General features: G+C 40.0%; 1 protein-coding gene across 1 annotated transcript in view; it reads left to right on the plus strand.

The window, feature by feature from the left end:
- Positions 1-25,282, plus strand: part of LOC127637453 (microtubule-associated serine/threonine-protein kinase 4-like) — a 194,870-nt gene that overhangs the window by 47,282 nt on the left and 122,306 nt on the right. Inside the window, exons 2-3 of the mRNA XM_052118529.1 lie at positions 5,946-6,099; positions 18,527-18,654. Of these exons, the coding sequence (XP_051974489.1) occupies positions 5,946-6,099; positions 18,527-18,654 (282 nt within the window). The remainder of the gene's footprint in view (positions 1-5,945; positions 6,100-18,526; positions 18,655-25,282) is intronic.

Consider the following 25,282-nt stretch of genomic DNA (forward strand, 5'->3'; position numbering starts at 1 on the left):
ACTATTTACTTTCAGTGAATGTGTTTATATATATATATATATATATATACACACACTCACCTAAAGGATTATTAGGAACACCATACTAATACTGTGTTTGACCCACATTCGCCTTCAGAACTGCCTTAATTCTACGTGGCATTGATTCAACAAGGTCTTTAGAAATGTTGGCCCATATTGATAGGATAGCATCTTGCAGTTGATGGAGATTTGTGGGATGCACATCCAGGGCACTAAGCTCCTGTTCCACCACATCCCAAAGATGCTCTATTGGGTTGAGATCTGGTGACTGTGGGGGCCATTTTAGTACAGTGAACTCATTGTCATGTTCAAGAAACCAATTTGAAATGATTCGAGCTTTGTGACATGCTGCATTATCCTGCTGGAAGTAGCCATGGTACATGGTGGGTACATGGTGGCCATAAAGGGATGGACATGGACAGAAACAATGCTCAGGTAGGCCGTGGCATTTAAACGATGCCCAATTGGCACTAAGGGGCCTAAAGTGTGCCAAGAAAACATCCCCCACACCATTACACCACCACCACCAGCCTGCACAGTGGTTTAAAGGCATGATGGATCCATGTTCTCATTCTGTTTACGCCAAATTCTGACTCTACCATCTGAATGTCTCGACAGAAATCGAGACTCATCAGACCAGGCAACATTTTTCCAGTCTTCAACTGTCCAATTTTGGTGAGCTCTTGCAAATTGTAGCCTCTGTTTCCTATTTGTAGTGGAGATGAGTGGTACCCGGTGGGGTCTTCTGCTGTTGTAGCCCATCCGCCTCAAGGTTGTGCGTGTTGTGGCTTCACAAATGCTTTGCTGCATACCTCGGTTGTAACGAGTGGTTATTTCAGGCAAAGTTGCTCTTCTATCAGCTTGAATCAGTCGGCCCATTCTCCTCTGACCTCTAGCATCAACAAGGCATTTTCGCCCACAGGACTGCCGCATACTGGATGTTTTTCCCTTTTCACACCATTCTTTGTAAACCCTAGAAATGGGTGTGCGTGAAAATCCCAGTAACTGAGCAGATTGTGAAATACTCAGACCGGCCCGTCTGGCACCAACAACCATGCCACGCTCAAAATTGCTTAAATCACCTTTCTTTCCCATTCTGACATTCAGTTTGGAGTTCAGGAGATTGTCTTGACCAGGACCACACCCCTAAATGCATTGAAGCAACTGCCATGTGATTGGTTGGTTAGATAATTGCATTAATGAGAAATTGAACAGGTGTTCCTAATAATCCTTTAGGTGAGTGTATGTTAGGAATGGTAAGATTCACGATTCGCATTGGTGCATCGGCATAAAAGTTGCGATTTGCATCGATTTAAAAAAGTGTGCAGTTAAAAAAAGTTGGCAAGTCGCCACCCATTGTAAAGAAGTAAAAGTAAAAAAATGTAATTTAGAAATTTACCTGAGTGAGAGTAAAAAGTACCCACTTTTAAACCTACTCTAAAAGTACAATTTTCCCAAAAAGTTACTCAAGTAAATGTAGCATGTTATTACCCACCTATGATCGTAATAAGTTACACGATATACAGGTGAAACTCGAAAAATTAGAATATCGTGCAAAAGTTCATTAATTTCAGTAATTCAACTTAAAAGGTGAAACTAATATATTATATAGACTCATTACAAGCAAAGTAAGATATTTCAAGCCTTTATTTGATATAATTTTGATGATTATGGCTTACAGCTTATGAAAACCCCAAATTCAGAATCTCAGAAAATTAGAATATTACATGAAATCAATAAAAAAAAGGATTTTAAATACAGAAATGTCGGCCCTCTGAAAAGTATAATCATGCATATGTACTCAGTACTTGGTTTGGGTCCCTTTTGCATTAATTACTGCCTCAATGCGGTGTGGCATGGATGCTATCAGCCTGTGGCACTGCTGAGGTGTTATGGAAGACCAAGATGCTTCAATAGCGGCCTTCAGCTCTTCTGCATTGTTTGGTCTCATGTCTCTCATCTTTCTCTTGGCAATGCCCCATAGATTCTCTATGGGGTTCAGGTCAGGCGAGTTTGCTGGCCAATCAAGCACAGTAATACCATGGTCATTGAACCAGGTTTTGGTACTTTTGGCAGTGTGGGCAGGTGCCAAGTCCTGCTGGAAAATGAAGTCAGCATCTCCATAAAGCTTGTCTGCTGAAGGAAGCATGAAGTGCTCTAAAATGTCCCGGTAGACGGCTGCGTTGACTCTGGACTTAATAAAGCACAGTGGACCAACACCAGCCGATGACATGGCTCCCCAAACCAACACAGACTGTGGAAACTTCACACTGGACTTCAAGCATCTTGGATTGTGTGCCTCTCCATTCTTCCTCCAGACTCTGGGACCTTGGTTTCCAAATGAGATGCAAAATTTGCTCTCATCAGAAAAGAGGACTTTGGACCACTGAGCAACAGACCAGTTCTTTTTTTCTTTAGCCCAGGTAAGACGTTTGACATTTGAAGCCCATGTCCAGGACCCGTCTGTGTGTGGTGGCTCTTGATGCAGTAACTCCAGCCTCAGTCCACTCCTTGTGAAGCTCCCCACACATTTGAATGGCCTTTTCCTGACAATCCTCTCCAGGCTACGGTCATCCCTGCTGCTTGTGCACCTTTTTCTTCCACACTTTTCCCTTCCACTTAACTTTCTATTAATGTGCTTTGATACAGCACTTTGAGAACATCTAACTTCTTTTGCAATTACCTTTTGAGGCTTTCCCTCCTTGTGGAGGGTGTCAATGATGGTTTTCTGCACAACTGTCAGGTCAGCAGTCTTCCCCATGATTGTGAATTCAACTGAACCAGACTGAGAGACCATTTAAAGGCTCAGGAACCCTTTGCAGGTGTTTAGCTGATTAGAGTGTGACACTTTGAGCCTACAATACTGAACCTTTTCACAATATTCTAATTTTCTGAGATTCTGAATTTGGGGTTTTCATAAGCTGTAAGCCATAATCATCAAAATTATATCAAATAAAGGCTTGAAATATCTTACTTTGCATGTAATGAGTCTATATAATATATTAGTTTCACCTTTTAAGTTGAATTACTGAAATTAATGAACTTTTGCACGATATTCTAATTTTTCGAGTTTCACCTGTAGCAAAATCTCTATCGATTGACACTTTAGATATATATCATAATATCGCTGAAATATTCAAACCAGCCCCTCTGGCACCAACAATCATCCATGTGATTATCTAATCAGCCAATCGTGTGGCAGCAGTGCATAAAATCATGCAGATATGGGTAAGGAGCTTCAGTTAATGTTCACAATGGGGACAAATGTGATCAAATCACCATCATGGCATGATTGTTGGTGCCAGATGGGCTGGTTTGAGTATTTCTTTAATTAATGATCTCCTTGGATTTTAATGCACAACAGTCTCTAGAATTTACTCGGAGTGGTGCTTAAAACAAACAACATCCAGTGAGCGACATTTCTGCGGACAAAATGCCTTGTTGATGAGAGAGGTCAAAAGAGAATGGCCAGACTGGTATATTGTCCTTATGTTCTTTTGGTCCAATATAGTGAAATGGCCTATTGTGTATTTCTTGTCTTGCTGTATTTTATTAATGATACTATGATTTATTATTAGATATTTTTTGTTTTTGGTATGTTCAATGTGGTATTAAAACAAAAAGTGCAGTTTGCTATTTTCCTGAGAAATAGGTAATTGCTCTAAGTTGTTTTAAAAGCATGTACAGTGCATCCAGAAAGTATTCACAGCGCTTCACTTTTTCCACATTTTGTTATGTTACAACCTTATTCCAAAATGGATTAAATTCATTATTTTCCACAAAATTGTACAAACTATACCCCATAATGACGACGTGAAAGAAGTTTGTTTGAAATCTTTGCAAATTTATTACAAATAAAAAATGAAAAAATATCACATCTACATAAGTATTCACAGCCTTTGCCATGACACTCAAAATTGAGCTCAGGTGCATCCTGTTTCCACTGATCATCCTTGAGATGTTTCTACAACTTTATTTGGTTTCCACCTGTGGTAAATTCAGTTGATTGGACATGATTTGGAAAGGCACACAACAAGCCATGAAGTCCAAGGAATTGTCTGTAGACCTCCGAGACACAGAGGCACAGATCTGGAGAAGGGTACAGAAAAATGTCTTCAGCATTGAAGGTCCCAATGAGCAAAGTGGCCTCCATCATCCATAAATGGAAGAAGTTTGAAACCACCAGAACTCATCCTAGAGCTGGCCGCCTGGCCAAACTGAGTGATCGGGGGAGAAGGGCCTTAGTCAGTTAGGTGACCAAGAACCCGATGGTCACTCTGACAGAGCTCCAGCATTTCTCTGTGGAGAGAGAAGAAACTTCCAGAAGAACAACCATCTCTGCAGCACTCCACCACTCCTCAGTAAAAGGCACATGACAGCCCATCGGGAGTTTGCCAAAAGGCACCTGAAGTACTCTCAGACCATGAGAAACAAAATTCTCTGATCTGTTGAAACAAAGATTGAACTCTTTGGCCTGAATGGAAAACGTCTTGTCTGGAGGAAACCAGGCACCACTCATCACCTGGCCAATACCATCCCTACAGTGAAGCATGGTGGTGGCAGCATCATGCTATGAGGATGTTTTTCAGCGGCAGGAACTGGTAGACTTGTCAATATCGAGGGAAAGATGAATGCAGCAATGTACAGAGACATCCTTGATGAAAACATGCTCCAGAGCGTTCTGGACCTCAGACTGGGGCGAATGTTCATCTTCCAACAGGACAACGACCCTAAGCACACATCCAAGATAACAAAGGAGTGGCTAGAGCCCAGAGCCCAGACTTGAACCCGATTGAACATCTCTGGAGAGATCTGAATATGGCTGTACACTGATGCTTCCCATCCAACCTGATGTAGCTTTAGAGGTTCTGCAAAGATGAATGGAAGAAACTGCCCAAAAATAGGTGTGCCAAGCTTGCAGCATCATACACAAAAAGACTTGAGGATGTAATTGGTGCCAAAGGTTCTTCAACAAAGTATTGAGCAAAGGCTGTGAATGCTTATGTAGATGTGATTTTCGAACAAACTTCATTCACGTTGTCATTATGGGGTATTGTTTGTAGAATTTTGAGAAAAATAATGAATTTAATCAATTTTGGAATAAGACTGTAACATAACAAAATGTGGAAAAAGTGAAGCGCTGTGAATACTTTCCGGATGCACTGTATAATCTCGCCGCAATGTCTAAACTTAGTTTCTGCATTTGCAGTTTGGGGGTTCTACAAGCAGATGATATTAAACAGCTATACCTCACTTTTAAAACTAGCCATGTTTTGTGTGTCAGTAGATCAATATGATGTTTTAATATTAGGCCTATTATGATTATATTTCATTTAAGTTTAGTTTGGTACAATGGGAGAGCAGAAAATTGTGTTTTACACGTCCCGTAATATGGCAGACAAAATGGGAGTTATTGTGCAAAGAAAGAAAAACATTTTCAATATTTCTATTATCCTTTGCATACAGCCAATTTACATTTCTAAAATCTTATGAATATGCTGGCTTAGTTTATGATGGCGTTGCTTGACATGGAATGAAATACATAATAACACACAGATGATACAATAGCCAGACAAAAACCTCAGAATTAAAATGCACTCATCACAGCCCATTAGCACATTGCACGCATGATTTCATGAACCCACTTGTGCAAAACCGCATGGCCATGTCCACTGACTTTGCACATATGTGTCACATTGCTCTGCACTTAAGTCTTAGCGCTCTTAAAATAGAGCCTTTTTTAGATCAGCACTTCTCATATTATTGCCTCCTTAGGATGATTCACTTTTGTTGTATTCCTCATTTATTAGTCTCTTTGCATTTCTGTAAACCCTGATATGCTATTTGTGATGTAATCAGTGATCATCTCTATGACGATTCCCAGATTGAGCTGCATGTTGATCTCATCTCTTCCTCTCCTGCAGCCGGATAACATCCTCTATCCCCCCTCCATGCCCTTCCGCAAGTCCAGTATCCCTGAGGTCTCTCACACCTCCAGCTTATCGCTGAAATTAAAACGACAGCTCAGCGAAGACGGCAGACAGCTCCGGAGAGGAAGCCTCGGCAGTGCCCTAACAGGTAACATGCTGCCATTTGTGCATTATGAGATATACAGGGGTCATAGCATGAAAAAGCATTTCCTTGTTCTTTTTTTCCTTGACAGCAAGCCCAGAACCCTTAAAGGAGTTCAATCAAAACCCTTATGCCATTTAAAACACGTATCACTTTCTTTCTTCTGTGGAACACACACGGTCTCAAACTTGGATGACATTCTTCTGTGGACCACAAAAGGGAAGTGAGAACTTCCAGCCACAGTGGCCATATTTGTGTCATGGCACACAACAAATGTTTGTGACACAGTTGTTTAAGGAAACCTCAATATCTCAGCTCTGGATAGTCCTGGCTCCTTGGAACAAAAACTGATCTCTAGAGCACATTACAAGGTACATGTACATATACAGGATAATCATTTTGCACCACCTTGTTCCTTAGACATAGAACTTAAGTCCTAATGTAATGATCAAGATCACTGAAAGTTCCACTTTTAGGGTAAATTTATAATGGGAAGTAGAGGTCGACCGATATTGGTTTTTTCAGGCCGATGCCGATCTTTTGAAATCCGGGTCGGCCGATGGCCGATTAATGCAGCCGATTTATTTTGGCCGATATGTGCTTGTTTTTAACCTCTTATTTGAACCTTTTATTTGAAAGATAAAATGTAACACAAATAATTACTTAAGATAGACAAAATTTCTCAACAAATACATTTATTGAACACTTGACACTTAAATTAAAAATGTATAATGTAAAAACATATTGTATAAATAATGTATAACAAATATATTAAATAAACGAAGCAGGTGTTACGAACTGCTCCGAGACAAGAAGGTTGATATCCAAATGCAGCTTTAATTAAGGGGCAATCCAGACACGTAATCCAATATTCAGAGCATCCAAGAGAAGCACAGGCATAACTAGGGATGAGTATCGTTAAGGTTTTAATGGTATTACTATCTTACCGATACTGCTTATCGATTCGGTACTTTAACAGTATTCTTATATATATATATATATTAAACAAAGATAAACGTTATATAGGCACAGTGATTTAATTTCAGGAAGGTCTACTAACATTACTGTTCAGGTGTGGTCTAAAAAGAAATCTAATAATCTAGTAATCAATTGTAAAATAACACTGCATAGTTTATCATAGATAGATTAATGCTTATTAATGCAGAAGTTATTCATTCAAGAGCTGCAAGTAATTTTCTCTTTGCCTTTTGTCGTTTGATTCGCAGTAATGGCTCAATCGTCAGCATGTTTATTAGGATGCTTCCCCTTTAAGACCGAGTTCAGATTTAATAGACTCCTGATGCAGCATATTTTCTCCCAACTATTTCCATAACTACGTCCATTTAAGACATAAACTGTGTTTAAGTGAATTCACCAAGCCGGTCGTTTAGACATATTTTTGTGTATAGTTGATCGTTTAGACGCGCACATGAAACCCAAAATAGCCTATACTTTGCTTGTCTCGTTGTGGTCTGTATCGGAGTGCGTGCCGCCTTGGGAATGGTATCTCTTGCGCTCTTTTTATTATTAAACTCGTCCCGCAATTTAGCAACAGTAGCTAGACTGCATTTTACAACAATCACCGATCGTGCTGATTCTGACGTTAAGTTTGAGTTTTAGGGAGAAATGTCAGTGCACCGCTGTGAAGTGAAGGAAGTTGTGCTAGACAGAATGCGGCTTATGTATAAATATTCTTTTTATAATCTTTGGAAGGCGAAATATAAAATAAAATCAGACTAATATCACAGATCTGAACCTACGTTTGAATGTTTAGTTCTGTCACTCATTTAGCAGGGCTGTGTTGTGCTCGCTGTGCGCGAGATCTCTCTCTCTGACTGCGAATAGCTCAATTGCATCACAGACAAATGGTTTCATAGAATTATTATACATAGAAATGGCTGGCGAGATAAAATTACTTTCTCTTTATAGCAATAATAAATGTATTTTCTTAATTTCTCCAGTACTGACAGCAGAAGCGATAACGTCCGAGCTTATCAAAGCCAGTCCTTCACTAGCCTATAGTGCGTTGGTAACTTTTTTATTACTTATTTCTCTGCATTGAGTGACAACCCTCTCAAATATAAGACACACAAACAGAACAAATAAAAGTCTCAGATTCACTGTCTGTAATTGCAAAATTCTTGCTTGCTTATTGTGACATGATAGCAACCCTTCTGCTGTGATAATGCAACTTCAACTACACTATCAATATCCAAAGTAGCCGAATGTCATGTCGCTTTTTTTCTTGAAGTTGGCAGTAAAATATCAAAAGTTTTAAATTAAATATAAAGAAGTTATACAAATTTAATCCTTACTGTTTTCTCCAAGGAACTTAGCTCCTTCCATAGGCACTGGATGAGGTCTGCTCACTCTGCTGCAAAATGACTCTAGGGGCAGCGTGCGTGGAACATGTGTTCCACAACAACACTAGGCTGCCCACAGATGCGCCTGCCTAATAATCGGCTTGATATACTTGGATATTGGCCGATGCCGATTATGTAAAAAATGCTAAAAATCGGCCGATTAATCGGTTGACCTCTAATGGGAAGTGTTCAAGTCTTAGTCCTAATTTGTTTTAGGGGGGCCTAAGTTGGTATAGTGTGCATGCAGAACATTTCAGGTTTGAGACTTCTAAAACATGAAATGCTCTGCATGAACACTATATAAGTGGTTTTGCAATACCAATACATAGAGGTAATCACTCAAAAAAATAAAATAAATAATAGTAAAATTTAAAATAGTCAAACAACCAACTTGACAATTATTGGACCTCTTCAGATGGGCTGACCCGTGACAAAAAAGAACAAATTTAGTCCTTATTCATTAAAAATCCTATTTTATGACTGAAGCTTGTTCACTTGAACCTTGAGTGAGATACAACAGGAAGTTCTCACATTAACACTGGAAGTTATCAGTTCTCGTTTGTGTTCCGCAGAAGAATGTCATACGAGTTTGAGTAAATGATGAGAGAATTATTATTCTGGGGTTAACTATACTTAAACATGACTTAAGCAATTTAACTCACTGTCTTAAAGGTACAATGGCATAAAACGCATGTTTAATTCTATGGCCAGAAACATACTCTACGTACATGTGAATGCTGAATCCTTGCTTGGATGTGAATCAAGTGCTTTTTGTTGCACATAAACCTTTTATAACAATATTATTAAAAAAAAAATGTATATATATTTAATGACTCCTTTAATGTATAGCATGCATTAAAATCACACCCACATAAACCAAATCTATTACCACTTCACTTCGCCATTAAGAAGAAACTGCCTTATTTGTCTGTACATCAGGGCTATGTACTGTAATGCAGAAAGTTGCCAACTGTGCATTTCATTAATATAGTGACTTGGTTCCTCTGAACGTCATTCAGTTGTCATTGGATGGAACATTGTAACCACAGTAGTAATTGATTACATTCTGTTCTTTTAAGTGGTTTGTTTCTTTGCGTGTTGTATTTTATTAGGTATATATGGCACACAGCTGAAATGTGAAGAGGTTGAAGTTGGCATTTCCTCAGTGCTGTGGACATTGACAATGTAGAAGCAGGAATCACAATTTTCCTCCCCTTTTTCCTGTTTTTTTTTTATTTTTTAGAAATAGACCTGGGTCTGAAGCCATGTGAAGCCCAGAAACACATACTGTAAATATGGGTTAAATAGGCCATCTGGTATGTGATGTGGAAGCTTGCTTTAGATTCTCCAGTGCTGAACTAAAATCAGCTTCTGAGAAAATAACATTTAAAAGGTTTATATTATTACAAATGAATTATTGTTTATGAAATTTGATATGATTATATTCCATTCTTTTATTTGAAATTTTCATTTTAATTTACAAGACAAGACGTGACAAGCAGCACTCAAGTGCCTTCTCAAGCCCATTCTATCAGCGATTTTGTTGCTGCAAGCAACAGCAGACCATTCATTTTCAATGAGAGCTGGCGACTTCCGGCAACACGAGTGAGTGCAACCGTTGGCGACAGAATGTGGGCATGTGAAGCGACGAGACAAAGTTGAGAAAAGTTCAACTTGATGCAAATGCAGAGCGATATCGTGCAGCGACAGCCAATGAGAAAATTCAGTGAAGCTCACGTCATCCTGTGAGATAATGGAGACGAGTGCCGGAAAGATGGTGGAGTTGCTGTTGTCATCGATTTCACTGTTCTAGATCATGTTTCGGTAACAACTTCCATGGATTTAATTAAACAGTGATGCGTGGCAAACCATGTCAGAAATTGTCAGCATTCTGAGTGGGATTGAAAGATCGATATTTGTAATATAATGCATTGAATATTGATGCAGTTTATAACACTTTCCCACATAGAATGCTCATTTGTAGTGGCAAGTAAATGGATTTCTTATCAAATTGGATAATGTACCAGAAATTGCCGACATTTGTTAGTGAGTTTAATGCATGCATTAATACTGTTTGTCTTGTTCATGATATGATGCATTGAGCACTTCAAAAAAGCACCTAGTGAAAAATCTAGCGACTTTTTGGACAAACCTTAGCTACTTTCTGTAGAAGAGCTGTCAGTACTGCTCCACGAGCACTGTGGTCTTGCTTTCCTGCTTCAGTCACACCTCTCTCTTTTCAATGCGTGGCAGAGAGGAGCAGCACATTTAGTTGACCTCACGGCAGCTGACATAGACGAGAATGAGCTGCGCATGTGCAAACCGTGTTGCCAAGGACTAATCTGTATTGTTTGCTACTTTGTTTTAATTTTAAACAGTTTAATTTGACATTTCATTTTAATTTTATTTTTCTCATGCGTCTTCCCTTATTATCACTCACTATCACAGGGGTTTAGTTTATTCCTGTTTCTGAACTCTGAATTCAGATCATTTATTTAGACTGTACAGTGTACTTTATTCAAACACATAATAATAAACTTTCAACTTTATTAAACTTATATACACACAATATAAATTTAACACATTAAAAAAAAATAGATAATGTCACACTCTAAAATATACTCCCAAAAATATAGAAAAGAATGGGAGTAAGTCCCTGAATTCAAGGGGTGGCTGAAGCCTTATATGGGCAATGACACAAGGGCTTACCGTCTTTACAGGCCCTGACTGAAAACGGAACTTACTTCCTTGTGGTTTTTTACTCAGACGGAGTCTGTGCACTGTGTGAGAGTAAAAATATGAAAGACATTCTGTCGCTTATAACTTTCTCCCTGAGTGATAATTTTACATGTAAATATAGCTGAAATCATTGTCTGACTACAGAAACCGAAGTATATGTACAGTAAATGAGAACCGCTTTATTGGGAATTTGGCTGTATTAAAATACAGTATGTGAGCACAGAGAGTAAGAGAGAAGCAAACAGATGTGAAGGGCTGACACCGGCTGACGCTAGGCAGAATGCAAATGCGACGTCATGAATATGCTAATTAGCACATGATGTCATGTAGCGACATTTAGTGACTTTCCATTGAAAGTAGTTGGCAGTAGTGCCTCTAAAGGCAGATGACTGTAATAACAGACAGACAGTCTCAGTTGTCTCCGCTTCTGAGACTGTCAATCCGCGCATCTTATCACGTGGCTCGCTGTGCATGACACCGTGGAGACGCACAGAATGTGGAGGCTCGTGCTACTCTCCGTGATCCACGCACAACTTGCCACGTACCCCATTGAGAGCGAGAACCACTAATCGCGACCACGAAGAGGTTACCTCATGTGACTCTACCCTCCCTAGCAACTGGGCCAATTTGGTTGCTTTGGAGACCTGGCTGGAGTCACTCAGCACACCCTGGATTCGAACTCGCGACTTCAGGGATGGTAGTTAGTGTCAATACTCGCTGAGCTACCCAGGCCCCCTGCTCTTGATAAGATTTATAAACATCCCTTCACTAAATCATAATAGACAAGTGTGCTTAATATTTAAAATATTCTACTACCACACTGCACTGAAAGTGCAATCGAATTAATTAAACATTACATTACATTAACATTACAATGTTAGCATGAGTCTGGTGTGATTGAATACATTTTCACATCATTGTCTGTGAATGTCATGACCATGAAAACCAAGTACACCAGTAAGTTACTTTTGCTTGGTATCTGTGTGAGGATAACGGATGGTAAATGTGATAATGGACAGGATAATGTGAGTAAGTAAGTAAGTAAGTAAAGTTTATTTCTAAAGCGCTTTTCACAGATAAAATCACAAAGTGCTGTACACGAGAAAGGTAAAAGCAAAATCTTATATAAACAGTATAAAAATATATACAATACATATGTAAAATCAAAGTGACACTAGTTAAAACCCATCAACCAAAAGCCTTCTTAAATAAACAAGTCTTCAGATCTTTTTTAAAAGAGTCAACAGTGTGAGGTCATTGAATGGATGTGACTTAATTGTACAGCACTGTTTACATTAAGATGAGCTCTGCAATCTACACCCACAACAATTACGCATACATTATGTCACATAACCTGAAGTTTTTCCAACTTGAAAAGTAGTCCCACCTCAAAATTAGGATTTAGACAACTTTATAGCTCAAATAACACACATCTCACTAAATAATTAATGTAAATATATATATATAAAAAAATGGAAGCTTCACATTTCTGCGAGTGGAACAGTATAGTCGTGACATGGCATTTGCCAGGGTGAAAGTTGTGTATTTAGCTTGATAGGGCAGACACCTCCCGATTCATATGTAAAGGATGTCACGTCAGACATCAAGACACCACTTACCCTCAACAAATACTCCAAGTAATAAGTAAAGAACAGGATAGACATGCTCAGACAAACACAAAATACAAATGATGGAATAAATCAATTTGAATCACTTGCTAGGAGTTCCATTTAATACATTATAAAGCATTGTATGTGTGTGGCAATTATTGTTTCTATTACCCCGATGAGGATAGATTAATTGAAATTATATGGTACTATGATGAGGTTTTGTGATGGGCTCACAATCCCTGCTGTTTCGCTCATCTACATTTTCCCTCTCACTAAGGGAATGCCCCAGGCGTGACCAATTGTGGAAGCACCCAATGATACAACATATGTCAAGATTGACAGACCAATTGCTGCAGCTTATAAGGAAGCAGCCCTCATCAGATGCACTAGGATTTATTGTTCAATGGTTTGACGACTGAGCCACTGGTAACATCCAAATGCAATAAATCATTTTTCTGCAAGCTTGTGGAGTGGCAATTATTTCTATATAGCTGAGTGAACTAATGCGTCACTCTGAGTTTTTCTCTGCTATTTTAATCTTGGCACTCTTCAGTGTTTTTCCGACTTCTTTGCTGCGCTCACTACGCTTCAAAGAGAAGGAAAAGAAAAAGTTATTCTTGGCTCATTGTATTTTCTGTGTAAGTTTTCACATTGCGATGGACTTACTTTGGAAGTATGGCAACCAAAGAGCCAGAGAGTTCAGGTGGGAAAGGCTGCCCTCCCCACTTATGTGGATGCTGCCCATGGATCTCCACAAAGATTCTCACACGCATTGTATCATGCTTGTGGGCTAAACATGCTTGGGCATTGTTGTCCAGCCTGGAGAGTTGCCCCCATTGTTCTTCTTTCTCAACCAAGGTTCAGGAGGAATTTTGAGTGTTGCAGTAGTGAGCAAAAAGGACCTGTGTCTCTCTTCTCTGGCCTGAGAAGCGTCAACAGAGTGTCCGCAGGCCTCGTCATGGGGGGAAATTATGGACAATGTGTCTCCAGTCCTTTCCCTGCTGTTCGAGGAAACATTGGCGATAGAGTAAGATGAAGATGGGGACAATGTTTTGTCAGACATCCTCATGGAGGATGATGAAGATAATGCCATTTTGATGGATCAGTCCCAGCCACAGAGCACAAAGGAGGAGTGCTCTCCATCCCCGGATCATTCAGAGTTGTTTTTTTTTTTTAGGTCTGTAGCAGGGCCTCTGTCTAAGCTCTCGTTTGTCTGGCCATCACAGCCAGCAGTTATGGGAGTTGAAATGGATTTGTATGAGGACACAAGGCTCCTGTCTCGCCTCCCTCCAATGAAGCAGTTCCTCCCAGCTGTCCCAGTCTGTGAGGCAGAACTTAGGCGATATTGGAATTAGCCTTTTTCTGACGAGTGCCTGTCCAGGGGATTTCTGACACACTATACCCCTGCCCATACCCAGGAGGCAGAGGCATTTGAAGAATTTCTCCCAAGAAAGCCACTGGCTCGTCGTTCTCATTCAAGTCGGACTGGTTTCAGGCCATCTGGAAAGGGAGGAAAGTCTGATTTACAGCCTAGTCTCCCTACGCTGCTCCAGCAACTGGGAAACACAGTGCCACAACCTAAACCAGGCCATTCAAAGCCAAAACCTGTAAGACGCCGCTGTTCTAACCCCCAGGGGCAAAAGAAGGGATGGCAACCTGAGGCCTTTGTTCATCTCGAGAGGAAACGGAGACGGATGCTGGAAGTTGGACAAGTTCCTGTGTTCAAACAGACTATTCAGTTTAACTCCCAATTGTGTGCCGGACGACAACACGCATTCCCCAATTGCCCCCTGCAAATGTTCTCCTTCCTCCACCTGCGGAGTACATTCTGAGGGTGAATGAGTTCACACAAGCATTCATGGTGTGTATCAAATAAAAACATTATTTGCCGCACCAGGTAAAGTGCTCTGGGCACAGATTTGTGTGAAAAGAACATGAATATGTCCCCCAGTTCAGAGCTAAATTTCCTTATCTTCACCACTAGAGGGAGTTGTCACACCACTAGTGAGCAAAGGGTCAGGGTCCGCTCGCTGTTCAAACATAGCTCTGTTGCGCATGCGCAGGTTATCCTTGGTTTCTGAATACAGTAGAAAGCGGTTATGGGCTTCAATTCGCCATAAAACCACCTCTTCTCAAAGTAATGTTAACATCAGTGGCACAAGGGGAGTTGATTCTGAATTTAGAGGAAGAAAATCCTCTTTACTGAGCAAGGGAGTGATAAAAATGGTATTGTTGGAAGAATGGCATCAGGGCTTTTGTTCCCGGTATTTTGTCATTCCAAAAAGAGGTGGAGACCCTGTAGATATGAGGATCCACAGCAAACACCTCAAAGTACGATTTCAAAATGCTTGCGCTCAGAAAATTGTCTCATTCTATTTGTCTATTCGTATTCATCTATTCGTCACGGAGACTGGTTTACGAAATCTCAGAGATGTGTATTTTCACATAGACATTTTTCGTGCTCTGGTATTTACCAAATGTGTGGAATCAGAGTGTCGGCTTATCTAGACGATCTGCTCATTTGCGTGTTGTCTCATCGGCAAACGGAGAGAGATACAAAAACATTAGTTACACATTTGGAGAGCTTGGGTTTCAGAATAAACCAAGCAAAGAGCTGTCTTATTCCCTCTCAAGAGATAATTTATCTGGGGCTCAGGCTGAACTTAGTGTTCATTTCGCGCGAACGCATAGAGGCCATTCCCACCTGCATCTCCCATTTTCAATCGGGGAGATCGGTTTCTCTCAGGAGGCTTGATGGCCTCAACAGTGGCTGTGATTCCTCTGGGGTTGTTGCCTCATCTGGCAGAGATTTGGACAGGCAGTCGTAGATCTTTTCGCATCGTGAGAAGACACGCAATGTCCTCTGTTCTTCCTGGTGTGTGACGATGCACTGTTATGTGTGGATGTGTTAGCCCACCCATGGACTCACACATTACTGTATGCATTTCACTGAGCCTGATCGGACCGACGCCATAGGGAGTAAGGGAGTACGGTCATTATATTATTCTAATAGCTCCGTTCTGACCAGGGAAGCTGTGGATGTCAGAGATAACTCAGCTGATTTACGAGAACTCCTGGCCTCTACTGCTGCATAGAGATCTTCTCTCTCAAGCATGCAGGGAAATCTTCAATCCCTCTCCTCAAAACGTGGTTGTCTGGGCCTGGCCCACGAGAGACTGAATTTAAATGGCACTGGTTGTACACTGTACTGTAGGCTTTATTGTTGCAGATCCATATTCTTATGTTTCTGAATTATAAGGTTCTGTGTTTTCTCTGGTTATGGCTTCTGCTGTCTGCTTCAGCCAGATATCTGCAATTCTGGAGTTGTCTATATCCCTTAGTGAGATACAGAAGGAGTGTTAGAATGAGAACTTAAGGTTAGTCACATAACCCCTGTTCTCTGATAACAAGAAGTGAGGTACAGTCTCTCACATCTTCACCTTCCTTGGAGTTCGCGCAGAGAAGAGATATGCAGAGAATAAGGTAGCAACAGATGGCTGTGGTTTATATTAGGGAGGTGCGAATCCTTAAACGTTGCAGTAATTGTTCTGTCAATCTTGACAGACATTGTGTCATAGGTGCTTCCACAATCAGTCACACCTGAGGTGTTCCCTTAGTGAGATACCTCAATTTATGTTATAAGGGAATGGGGTTACGTGAGTAACCTAAAGCTTTTCCCCCCTTTGACTCACTCGTTTTGGCCGGTTCTGTTTAATGAATTGTTCAAATGGCTGGAATTGGTTAATTCACTGCTCAGCTTGAATCAATCGAACAGCTGACTCGCATGCTGAATCCTTTGGAGTGGTTTCTCACCCAGTAAAACTGTGATGGATTGATAGGTTACTTTAGAGAACCAAAATGGAGCTAGATGAAGTGGAATATTTACCTTCAATCAACTGAAACCACACCAAATCTTTTCGTTTGCCAGTGAAGAAAGTCTTTATTAAATGAATCCGTTTCATGTGCAGATTTTAAGAACTCTGTACTGCAGGTAAAGACAAAAACCTAAACTGTATGCAAAAAAGTTATACATTGTGTGATATTATACTGTCTTGACATTACATGCACCATTTTAGAACTATGGTATTCTTTGTACCTTGTACCTTGGTGTACCATGAACATACTATATGAATATGCTAGTAATTCCAAGGAACCAAGGTTATCTATCAAAGTAGCATGATATTGACATCTTATACCACCACATTGTACCTCTTTTTCAGATGTAAATGGTTTCTAAGAAATAAGCAGTAGATCAGCGCTAGAGTTTGTTAGTTTTAATGTTATAAATTCTGCTGGTTGCAGCTGTTATCAGTGGCGTTGTGTGACAGCCGGTGCCGATGATCTCTTGTGCATCTTCTTGCGCCACACCTTGCGCTCCTTTCAAGTTAAATTGCAAAGAACGATGCAAACAGATGTGTCCCTGCTCATGATATACATCTACTAACGTACATAAACTTTGTTTATTAAATTAAAAAGTTTAATGAGAACAGAATTGAAGCCGTAACTCCTCTAACAAGATATGAAAATTTACCATGAGACCAATAAGTCATTTTGGCACATAACTTACTGATCCATGTATTCATCCACAGACTAACAAAATCCCTGTACTAACCAGTATGTATAAAGTAATCAAATGAATGCCCCCCCCCCCCCCTGCTTTTAACTGCTCCAATTGACTGGAATAATTAAAAAAAAAAATACATTTACAAATGTAGGTGCAAATTGAAGTTTAACAAGAAGCCCATGAGCTCCATGCAAGTACATTTATTTGGCCATAAATAGTTGAAATAACATCCCCTTTCTCAATCTTCAAAGCGATTTTAAAATAATGAGCTGCAGACATCACAGCGCCTAATTCACCATCAGACACAGTTTCCAAATTAGAAATCACAACAGCATAAATATACTGTATATCCTTTTAAAAGTTTTCAACTTTCTGTATTATGGATTTTACAGATTTAATTTAATCTGATACAATTTCTTCACCAACAAATACAATTTTATGTGGCAGCTCAGTATTGTGAAGGTTTATTAGATTATTAATCTGCACACTTGAACAGAACAGTGGGGGACTGGAGAAGGATCAGTCAAGGCAAAGAGACTTTCAACAGGGCTTTAATGTGCAGGGAAACAATGTGAAGGGCTTAATATGAGCTGAATATTGTCGCTAAGGCCTGTAATGTGTTAAGGGATGAGAATTGTGACGTTCCTAAGGATATATTAGAACATTTTTAAGTAGCATAATGTACACTGTTGCAATTTGTCTGTATATACAGCAAAAAGAAGGTAATTGGCATTAGCAGCATACAGTGGCCATATATTTGGAAACTTTAGTCACACTAAATAAAATTACAGCATTTACAAGAGTGTACAATCAAATTCTACAGTATTTTGGCAAAAGTTCGTCTGTCTCTTAGTAATATGGCTAATACTAATGTAGCTAATATTAGCTCAGTGTTTGTAAGGCTGATAAATCACACTTCTGCACTTGTTTAAACATTTACAAAATGTAAAATATGTCAGCTCAGTAATTTTGCATATTGTTAAGCCTATGCTTTATTTGCCTATCAATACATTTCAATGTTGCTCTGTAGGTACATTTACGGTTACTTTTAGTAATTTTGGTATTGTATTGAGTTTCCATGTGACGTCCATGTCAAATTTGGGTCCTGAAGCCACTGTAAAGGTACTTGCCATTAAAGACATCTTTCATTTTTCCAGGGAAGTACCTGCTGCCGTACGCATCAGCCCATCAGGCATGGCCAGCCACAGGCTCTGAGACCACCAACCTAGTGCGCATGCGCTCACAGTCCCTCGGCAAGTCTGCACCCTCCCTCACGGCCAGTCTGGTCAGTATACCACACTTTGATATATTCCTAATGGAGGGTCTCTGAGACACATGGCATATGTGGCTTGTCTTTGCCAAGCTTGATATTCAGAGACTTTTTGCTATACTGCAGCTGATAATGTAAACATTTCTGATACTTCTGTGCACTGTCACTTTAAATGGCAAAAGCCTTTAGTATATGTTAATTGCTAGTTAGAAGTAGGTGGTATCATGTGGAGATTCTTATATTAGAAAGCATTTCAAAGTATAAACACCATGCGACCACACAGCAATTATACCACTCAGGAACAAGATGCTGGTGGAAATATGTAGACAAGTATCTATATCCACAGTAAAACGAGTCCTATATCAACATAACCACAAAAAGCCAGACTACAGTTTGTAAGTGCACTTGGGTACAAAGATCTTGTCCTCTGGTCTGACAAAACAAATATTGAACTGTTTGGCCATAATGACCATCGTTATATTTGAAGGAAAAAGGGTGAGTTTTGAGTTTTGCAAGCCGAAGAACACCATCGGGGTGAAGCATGGGGGGGTGGAAGCATCATGTAGTGGGGGTGCTTTGCTGCAGGAGGGACTGGTGCACTTCACAAAATAGATGGTATCATGAGGAAGGAACATTATGTGGATATATTGAAGCAACATCTCAAGACATCAGCCAGGAAGTTAAAGCTTGGTTGCAAATGGGTCTTCCAAATGGACAAATTTGTGGCAAAGTGGATAAAGGGCAACAAATTCAAGGTATTGGAGTGGCCATCACAAAGCTCTGACCTCAATCTCAAATTTGTGAGCAGAACTGGAAAGCATGTGTGAGCAAGAAGGCCTACAAACCTGACTCAGTTACACCAGTTCTGTCTGGAGGAATGAGCCAAAATTCCAGCAACTTATTGTGAGAAGCTTGTGGAAGGCTACCCAAAATGTTTTACCCAAGTTAAACAATGTAATGGCAATGGTACCAAATACCAACGAAGTATAACAAAATACTGCGGTTTCTATAGTGAAAGACTCTTGTGCACCAGCTACCATGAAATAGGGAAGAATATCCCTGCTTGGACGGCTATTTTTCCACTGCTTTTCACTGAAATTACATTATCTTCAGAAAGCTGACTAACAAACTACTGCATTATAAATTAGTGATCGCACATGCTCCATCTCTGTCTCTGTCTCTGTCTCTCTCTCTCTCTCTCTCTCTCTCTCTCTCTCTCTCTCTCTTTCAAACAAATGCACACATCCTTGTTTCTCCAATAGCCTGTTAGAAATGGCTCAAGCTGTGATATTAGTAGTTCTGAAGTTGTTTTTGTGAGGCTTGGATGGATCATTTGGTTTGAACCAGCAATGGCAGATTCAGATCCGTTGTGCAAGAAAGTAGTTCCGTGCACAAATGTGTTTATGACCGTACTCCATTTTTCCTAATTTATTAAAATGTACTTGTTCAATAAACTGTTGTATATAAGCAGTGTCACACTCGCAATCATGCTGTATGGCCCTATATCAGCACTGCTGTGATTACCTACGGCACTCGGCATACGGCCTCGTGTCTGCAGCTGGATTACTGCAGTGCTGATGTAGGGCCATATCTCACTCTTGCTCATGTGATATTGCTTAAATATTAACTCAGCAAAAAAAGAAACGTCCTCTCACTTTCAACTGCTTTTATTTTCAGCAGATTTAACATGTGTAAATATTTGTATGAACATAAAGATTCAACAACTAAGACATAAACTGAACAAGTTTCACAGACATGTGACTAACAGAAATGGAGTAATGTGTCCCTGAACAAAGGGGGGCCAGTCATGTCTTGTCCAGCAAAGGTGGATTGTGCCCATAGGGGACGTTGTTGCCGGTGATATCTGGTAAGGATTATTTTACAACAGGCCTACAGGCCCTCAGTCCAGCCTCTCTCAGCCTATTGCAGACAGTCTGAGCACTGATGGAGGGATTGTGCGTTCCTGGTGTAACTCGGGCAGTTCTTGTTGCCATCCTGTACCTGTTGTGCAGGTGTTATATTCGGATGTACCGATCCTGTGCAGGTGTTGTTACACATGGTCTGCCACTGCGAGGATGATCAGCTGTCCTTCCTGTCTGTCTGTAGCGCTGTCTTAGGTGGCACACAGAGTAAGGTCATTGCAATTTATTGCCCTGGCCAAATCTGCAGTCCTCATGCCTCCATGCTGCATGCCTAAAGCACATTCACGCTGATGAGCAGAGACCCTAGGCATCTTTCTTTTGGTGTTTTTCTTTTACGTGTGAGTCAGTAGGAAGGTCTCTTTAGTGTCCCAAGTTTTTATAACTGTGACCTTAATTGCCTACTGTCTGTAAGCTGTTAGTGTCTTAATGACCGTTCCACAGGTGCATGTTCATTAATTGTTTATGGTTCATTGAACAAGCATGGAAAACATTGTTTAAACCCTTAAAATTATGCCTTTAAATGGGATCATATGGTAGACTAACAGTCTCAAACACTAGGGGGCAGTGCTGTATTACAGGCAAAGAAAATATATTGTTTGCTCTGTTTTGATAATCTCTCTTGTGATAAAGGAAAATTAACTCTTTCACTTTAGTATGATAGACTCACAGGAAATGCTGCCTCTGGTTTCATTTTGTTCTTGTCATAAAAGCAAACACAAAACCGAGAAGCAGGCTTTTCGTGATGAATGGATTACAAGATAGGCAGATTGTGTGCCTAACCTGATATTAGCATAATTTAAACTACCTTTTTGTTTAGACTCTAATATATAGAGTAAGTTAGTAAAGCATCTAAAATAAATTAATAAAACAATGTAAAGCCCTAGAACAAAGTCTTATGAACAGATGATACATTAAGCTATTAGAAGGGAAAGGATAGTGGCAAAAGAAAAGGACACACAGACAAAAAAAATATAGAATGGTGTTGGTAATTTGGATGACTGCCACTGATGCTGGATTACTCCCATTTATTGAAGATATAACTGCTGATGACAGCACCATGATGAACTTTGAAGCTTCCAAATGCATCCTGACTCTTTACTCTTACATTTACATTTATGCATTTGGCAGACGCTTTTATCCAAAGCGACTTACAGTGCAATTATTACAGGGACAATCCCCCCAGAGCAACCTGGAGTTAAGTGCCTTGCTCAAGGACACAATGGTGGTGGCCGTGGGGTTAGAACCAGCGACCATCTGATTAACAGCCCAGTGCTTTAGCCACTACACCACCACTCCACAACCAAATACATCAAAACACACTAAATGACACTTTGTCCCCTAAAAGTTAAGGAATCCAAGTTTTTTTTTTCCGCCTAACCCTACTTTTTGTGGCTCACCATATTAATCATCCAGAATGAAACCACAATCACCTGGAAAGATCATCTGATTATGTCTATACGCTGCAGACTGCACTCAGTTGATGCGTGGCAAGTGCTAATTAAGATCGCTTGACTAAAGTTTAAAGGTATAGTGGGGTATATATTAGGGGCGGCTGTGGCTCAGGTGGTTGAGCGGGTCGGCTGCTAATCGCAGGGTTGGCGGTTCGATTCCCGGCCCACACGAGTCCACATGCAGAAGTGTCCTTGGGCAAGACACTGAACCCCAAGTTGCTTGAACCCCAATGGCAGGCTAGCGCCTTGTATGGCTGCTCTGCCGCCATTGGTGTATGAGTGTGTGTGTGTGTGTGAATGGTTGATTGGGACACAGTGTAAAAAAAGCGCTATATAACTATATAAGCAGACCATTTACCATAGTATGCACAAAAATTGAAATGTATTTTAGTAAAAAAAAGCCCATAAATAAGTATATGGTTGAGGGTCAATGTAAGCTCAACGTACTTGAATTAAAAATAGTGAAAAAAGAGATGGTAAAAGAGATGGTTTTTCTGGCTTCCTGGGCCTCTCTCCCTCCCCTCCTGAGGAAACCCCTGCCTAGGCCAGCTAAGCTAGTTCAAATCACTAGTTAAAACACCATTTTGCTGGTTGCTAGTATGAGGTATGCTGGTTTTATCTGGTCATCATCGTTTCTGGTCAAACTGGTCTACCTGCAATAATAATTCAATTTTACCCATAATAGACCAGCTTTAGTGAGGTCGTTTTTGTTATGGTAGTACCTTTTTAACACCATACCTTTTAACAATAATAATAATAATCATCATCATTCATTATCGTTTTCTTTTATTTTTTTACATTATTATTATTCAAGAAAATTAACAGAATGGAAGCTAAAAGGATGGAAATAAAGAGCTAATGTTAGCCATTGCTAAGTGAGGGATTGAGAGTAATCTTACATTGGTGTCAACTTCTGGTTTCAATTCAAAAATGTACTGATGTTTGTATCATTGTTTTCCACCCTAAAATGATGGCACTACCTGTAGGATGTCATTAAGGAACATTTTTCCCAGTGCAATATGGTAAAATTGGCAACAGCCGCTCAAACATAGTGACAGTTTGTCCTATTTTAAGAGTGCTAAAGCTAAGCACAACACTATGCTTTAAATCATACATGCAGAGTCAATGGGCATGACCATTAAGTTTTGGTATTTTCATGCAAGCATGCGCTAAGTTTAGGCGCTAGTGGGTTTGGCGAAACTGTGTGTGCAAAATTCTAATGGGCTGGGTCAAGTGTAATTGAATTCTGAAGTTCTTCTCCGGTTTCTGTCAAGCACCAGTGACATTAACAAAAACAGCTCATTCAGAGGTTGGTTTTGTAAATGGACTTCATGCAATGAATTGGAAAATGGAGATTTGGACTTGTCATTTTGTGTTTTAACTATTCATTTCAGGCATAGTTCTACATTGACATGCTGGTCATATAATTAGAATATCATCAAAAAGTTGATTTATTTCAGTAATTCCATTCAAAAAGTGAAACTTGGATATTATATTCATTCATTACACACAGACTGATATATTTCAAATGTTTATTTCATTTAATTGTGATGATTAAAACTGACAAATAATGAAAATCCCAAATTCAGTATCGTGAGTTGTCAAGACCAATACAAAAAAAGGATTTTTAGAAATGTTGGCCAACTGAAAAGTTGAACATGAAATGTATGAGCATGTACAGCACTCAATACTTAGTTGGGGCTCCTTTTGCCTGAATTACTGCAGCAATGCGGCGTGGAGTCGATCAGTCTGTGGCACTGCTCGGGTGTTATGAGAGCCCAGGTTGCTCTGATAGTGGCCTTCAGCTCTTCTGCATTGTTGGGTCTGGCGTATCAATACCCCATAGATTTTCTATAGGGTTAAGGTCAGGCGAGTTTGCTGGCCAATTAAGAACAGGGATACCATGGTCCTTAAACCAGGTACTGGTAGCTTTGGCACTGTGTGCAGGTGCCAAGTCCTGTTGGAAAATGAAATCTGCATCTCCATAAAGTTGGTCAGCAGCAGGAAGCATGAAGTGCTCTAAAACTTCCTGGTAGACGGCTGCGTTGACCTTGGACCTCAGAAAACACAGTGGACCAACACCAGCAGATGACATGGCACCCCAAACCATCACTGACTGTGGAAACTTTACACTGGACTTCAAGCAACGTGGATTCTGTGCCTCTCCTCTCTTCCTCCAGACTCTGGGACCTTGATTTCCAAAGGAAATGCAAAATTTACTTTCATCAGAGAACATCACTTTGGACCAATATAGCAGCAGTCCAGTAGTTTTTGTCTTTAGCCCAGGCGAGACGCTTCTGATGCTGTGTCTTGTTCAAGAGTGGCTTGACACAAGGAATGTGACAGCTGAAACCCATGTCTTTGCGTGGTGGTTCTTGAAGCACTGACTCCAGCTGCAGTCCACTCTTTGTGAATCTCCCCCACATTTTTGAATGGGTTTTGTTTCACAATCCTCTCCAGGGTGCGGTTATCCCTATTGCATGTACACTTTTTTCTACCACATCTTTTCCTTCCCTTCGCCTCTCTATTAATGTGCTTGGACACAGAGCTCTGTGAACAGCCAGCCTCTTTAGCAATGACCTTTTGTGTCTTGCCCTCCTTGTGCAAGGTGTCAATGGTCATCTTTTGGACAGCTGTCAAGTCAGCAGTCTTCCCCATGATTGTGTAGCCTACAGAACTAGACTGAGAAACCATTTAAAGGCCTTTGCAGGTGTTTTGAGTTAATTAGCTGATTAGAGTGTGGCACCCGGTGTCTTCAATATTGAACCTTTTCACAATATTCTAATTTTCTGAGATACTGATTTTGGGGTTTTTCATTAGTTGTCAGTTATAATCATCAAAATTAAAAGGAATGAACACTTGAAATATATCAGTCTGTGTGGAACGAATGTATACATTATCCAAGTTTCACTTTTTGAATGGATTTACTGAAATAAATCAACTTTTTGATGATGTTCTAATTATATGACCAGCACCTGTGTATGTAAATATATATATATATATATAATTATTTTAACAGCTACATCTGTGTTTGTCAGGGACATAATTTGATGTTCAACTATATTTTCAGATTTTAGACATGAACTTTATTATCTCCTGCCTTGTGGAATGTCCAAACTGTAAATGCAGGAACTGAATTTAGATTTTGTTCTGAAATGTCTTAGGACAATGACCTATTTCTTAGGAAAACAGGAAACTGCACTATGCGCCACTTCATTAACATACAATACACTCACATTTTGCCTGCACTCGCTCACAATAGTGCAAACA

The sequence above is a fragment of the Xyrauchen texanus genome, chromosome 4 (assembly GCF_025860055.1).
Source record: "Xyrauchen texanus isolate HMW12.3.18 chromosome 4, RBS_HiC_50CHRs, whole genome shotgun sequence".
In the NCBI taxonomy this organism is placed as follows: domain Eukaryota; kingdom Metazoa; phylum Chordata; class Actinopteri; order Cypriniformes; family Catostomidae; genus Xyrauchen; species Xyrauchen texanus.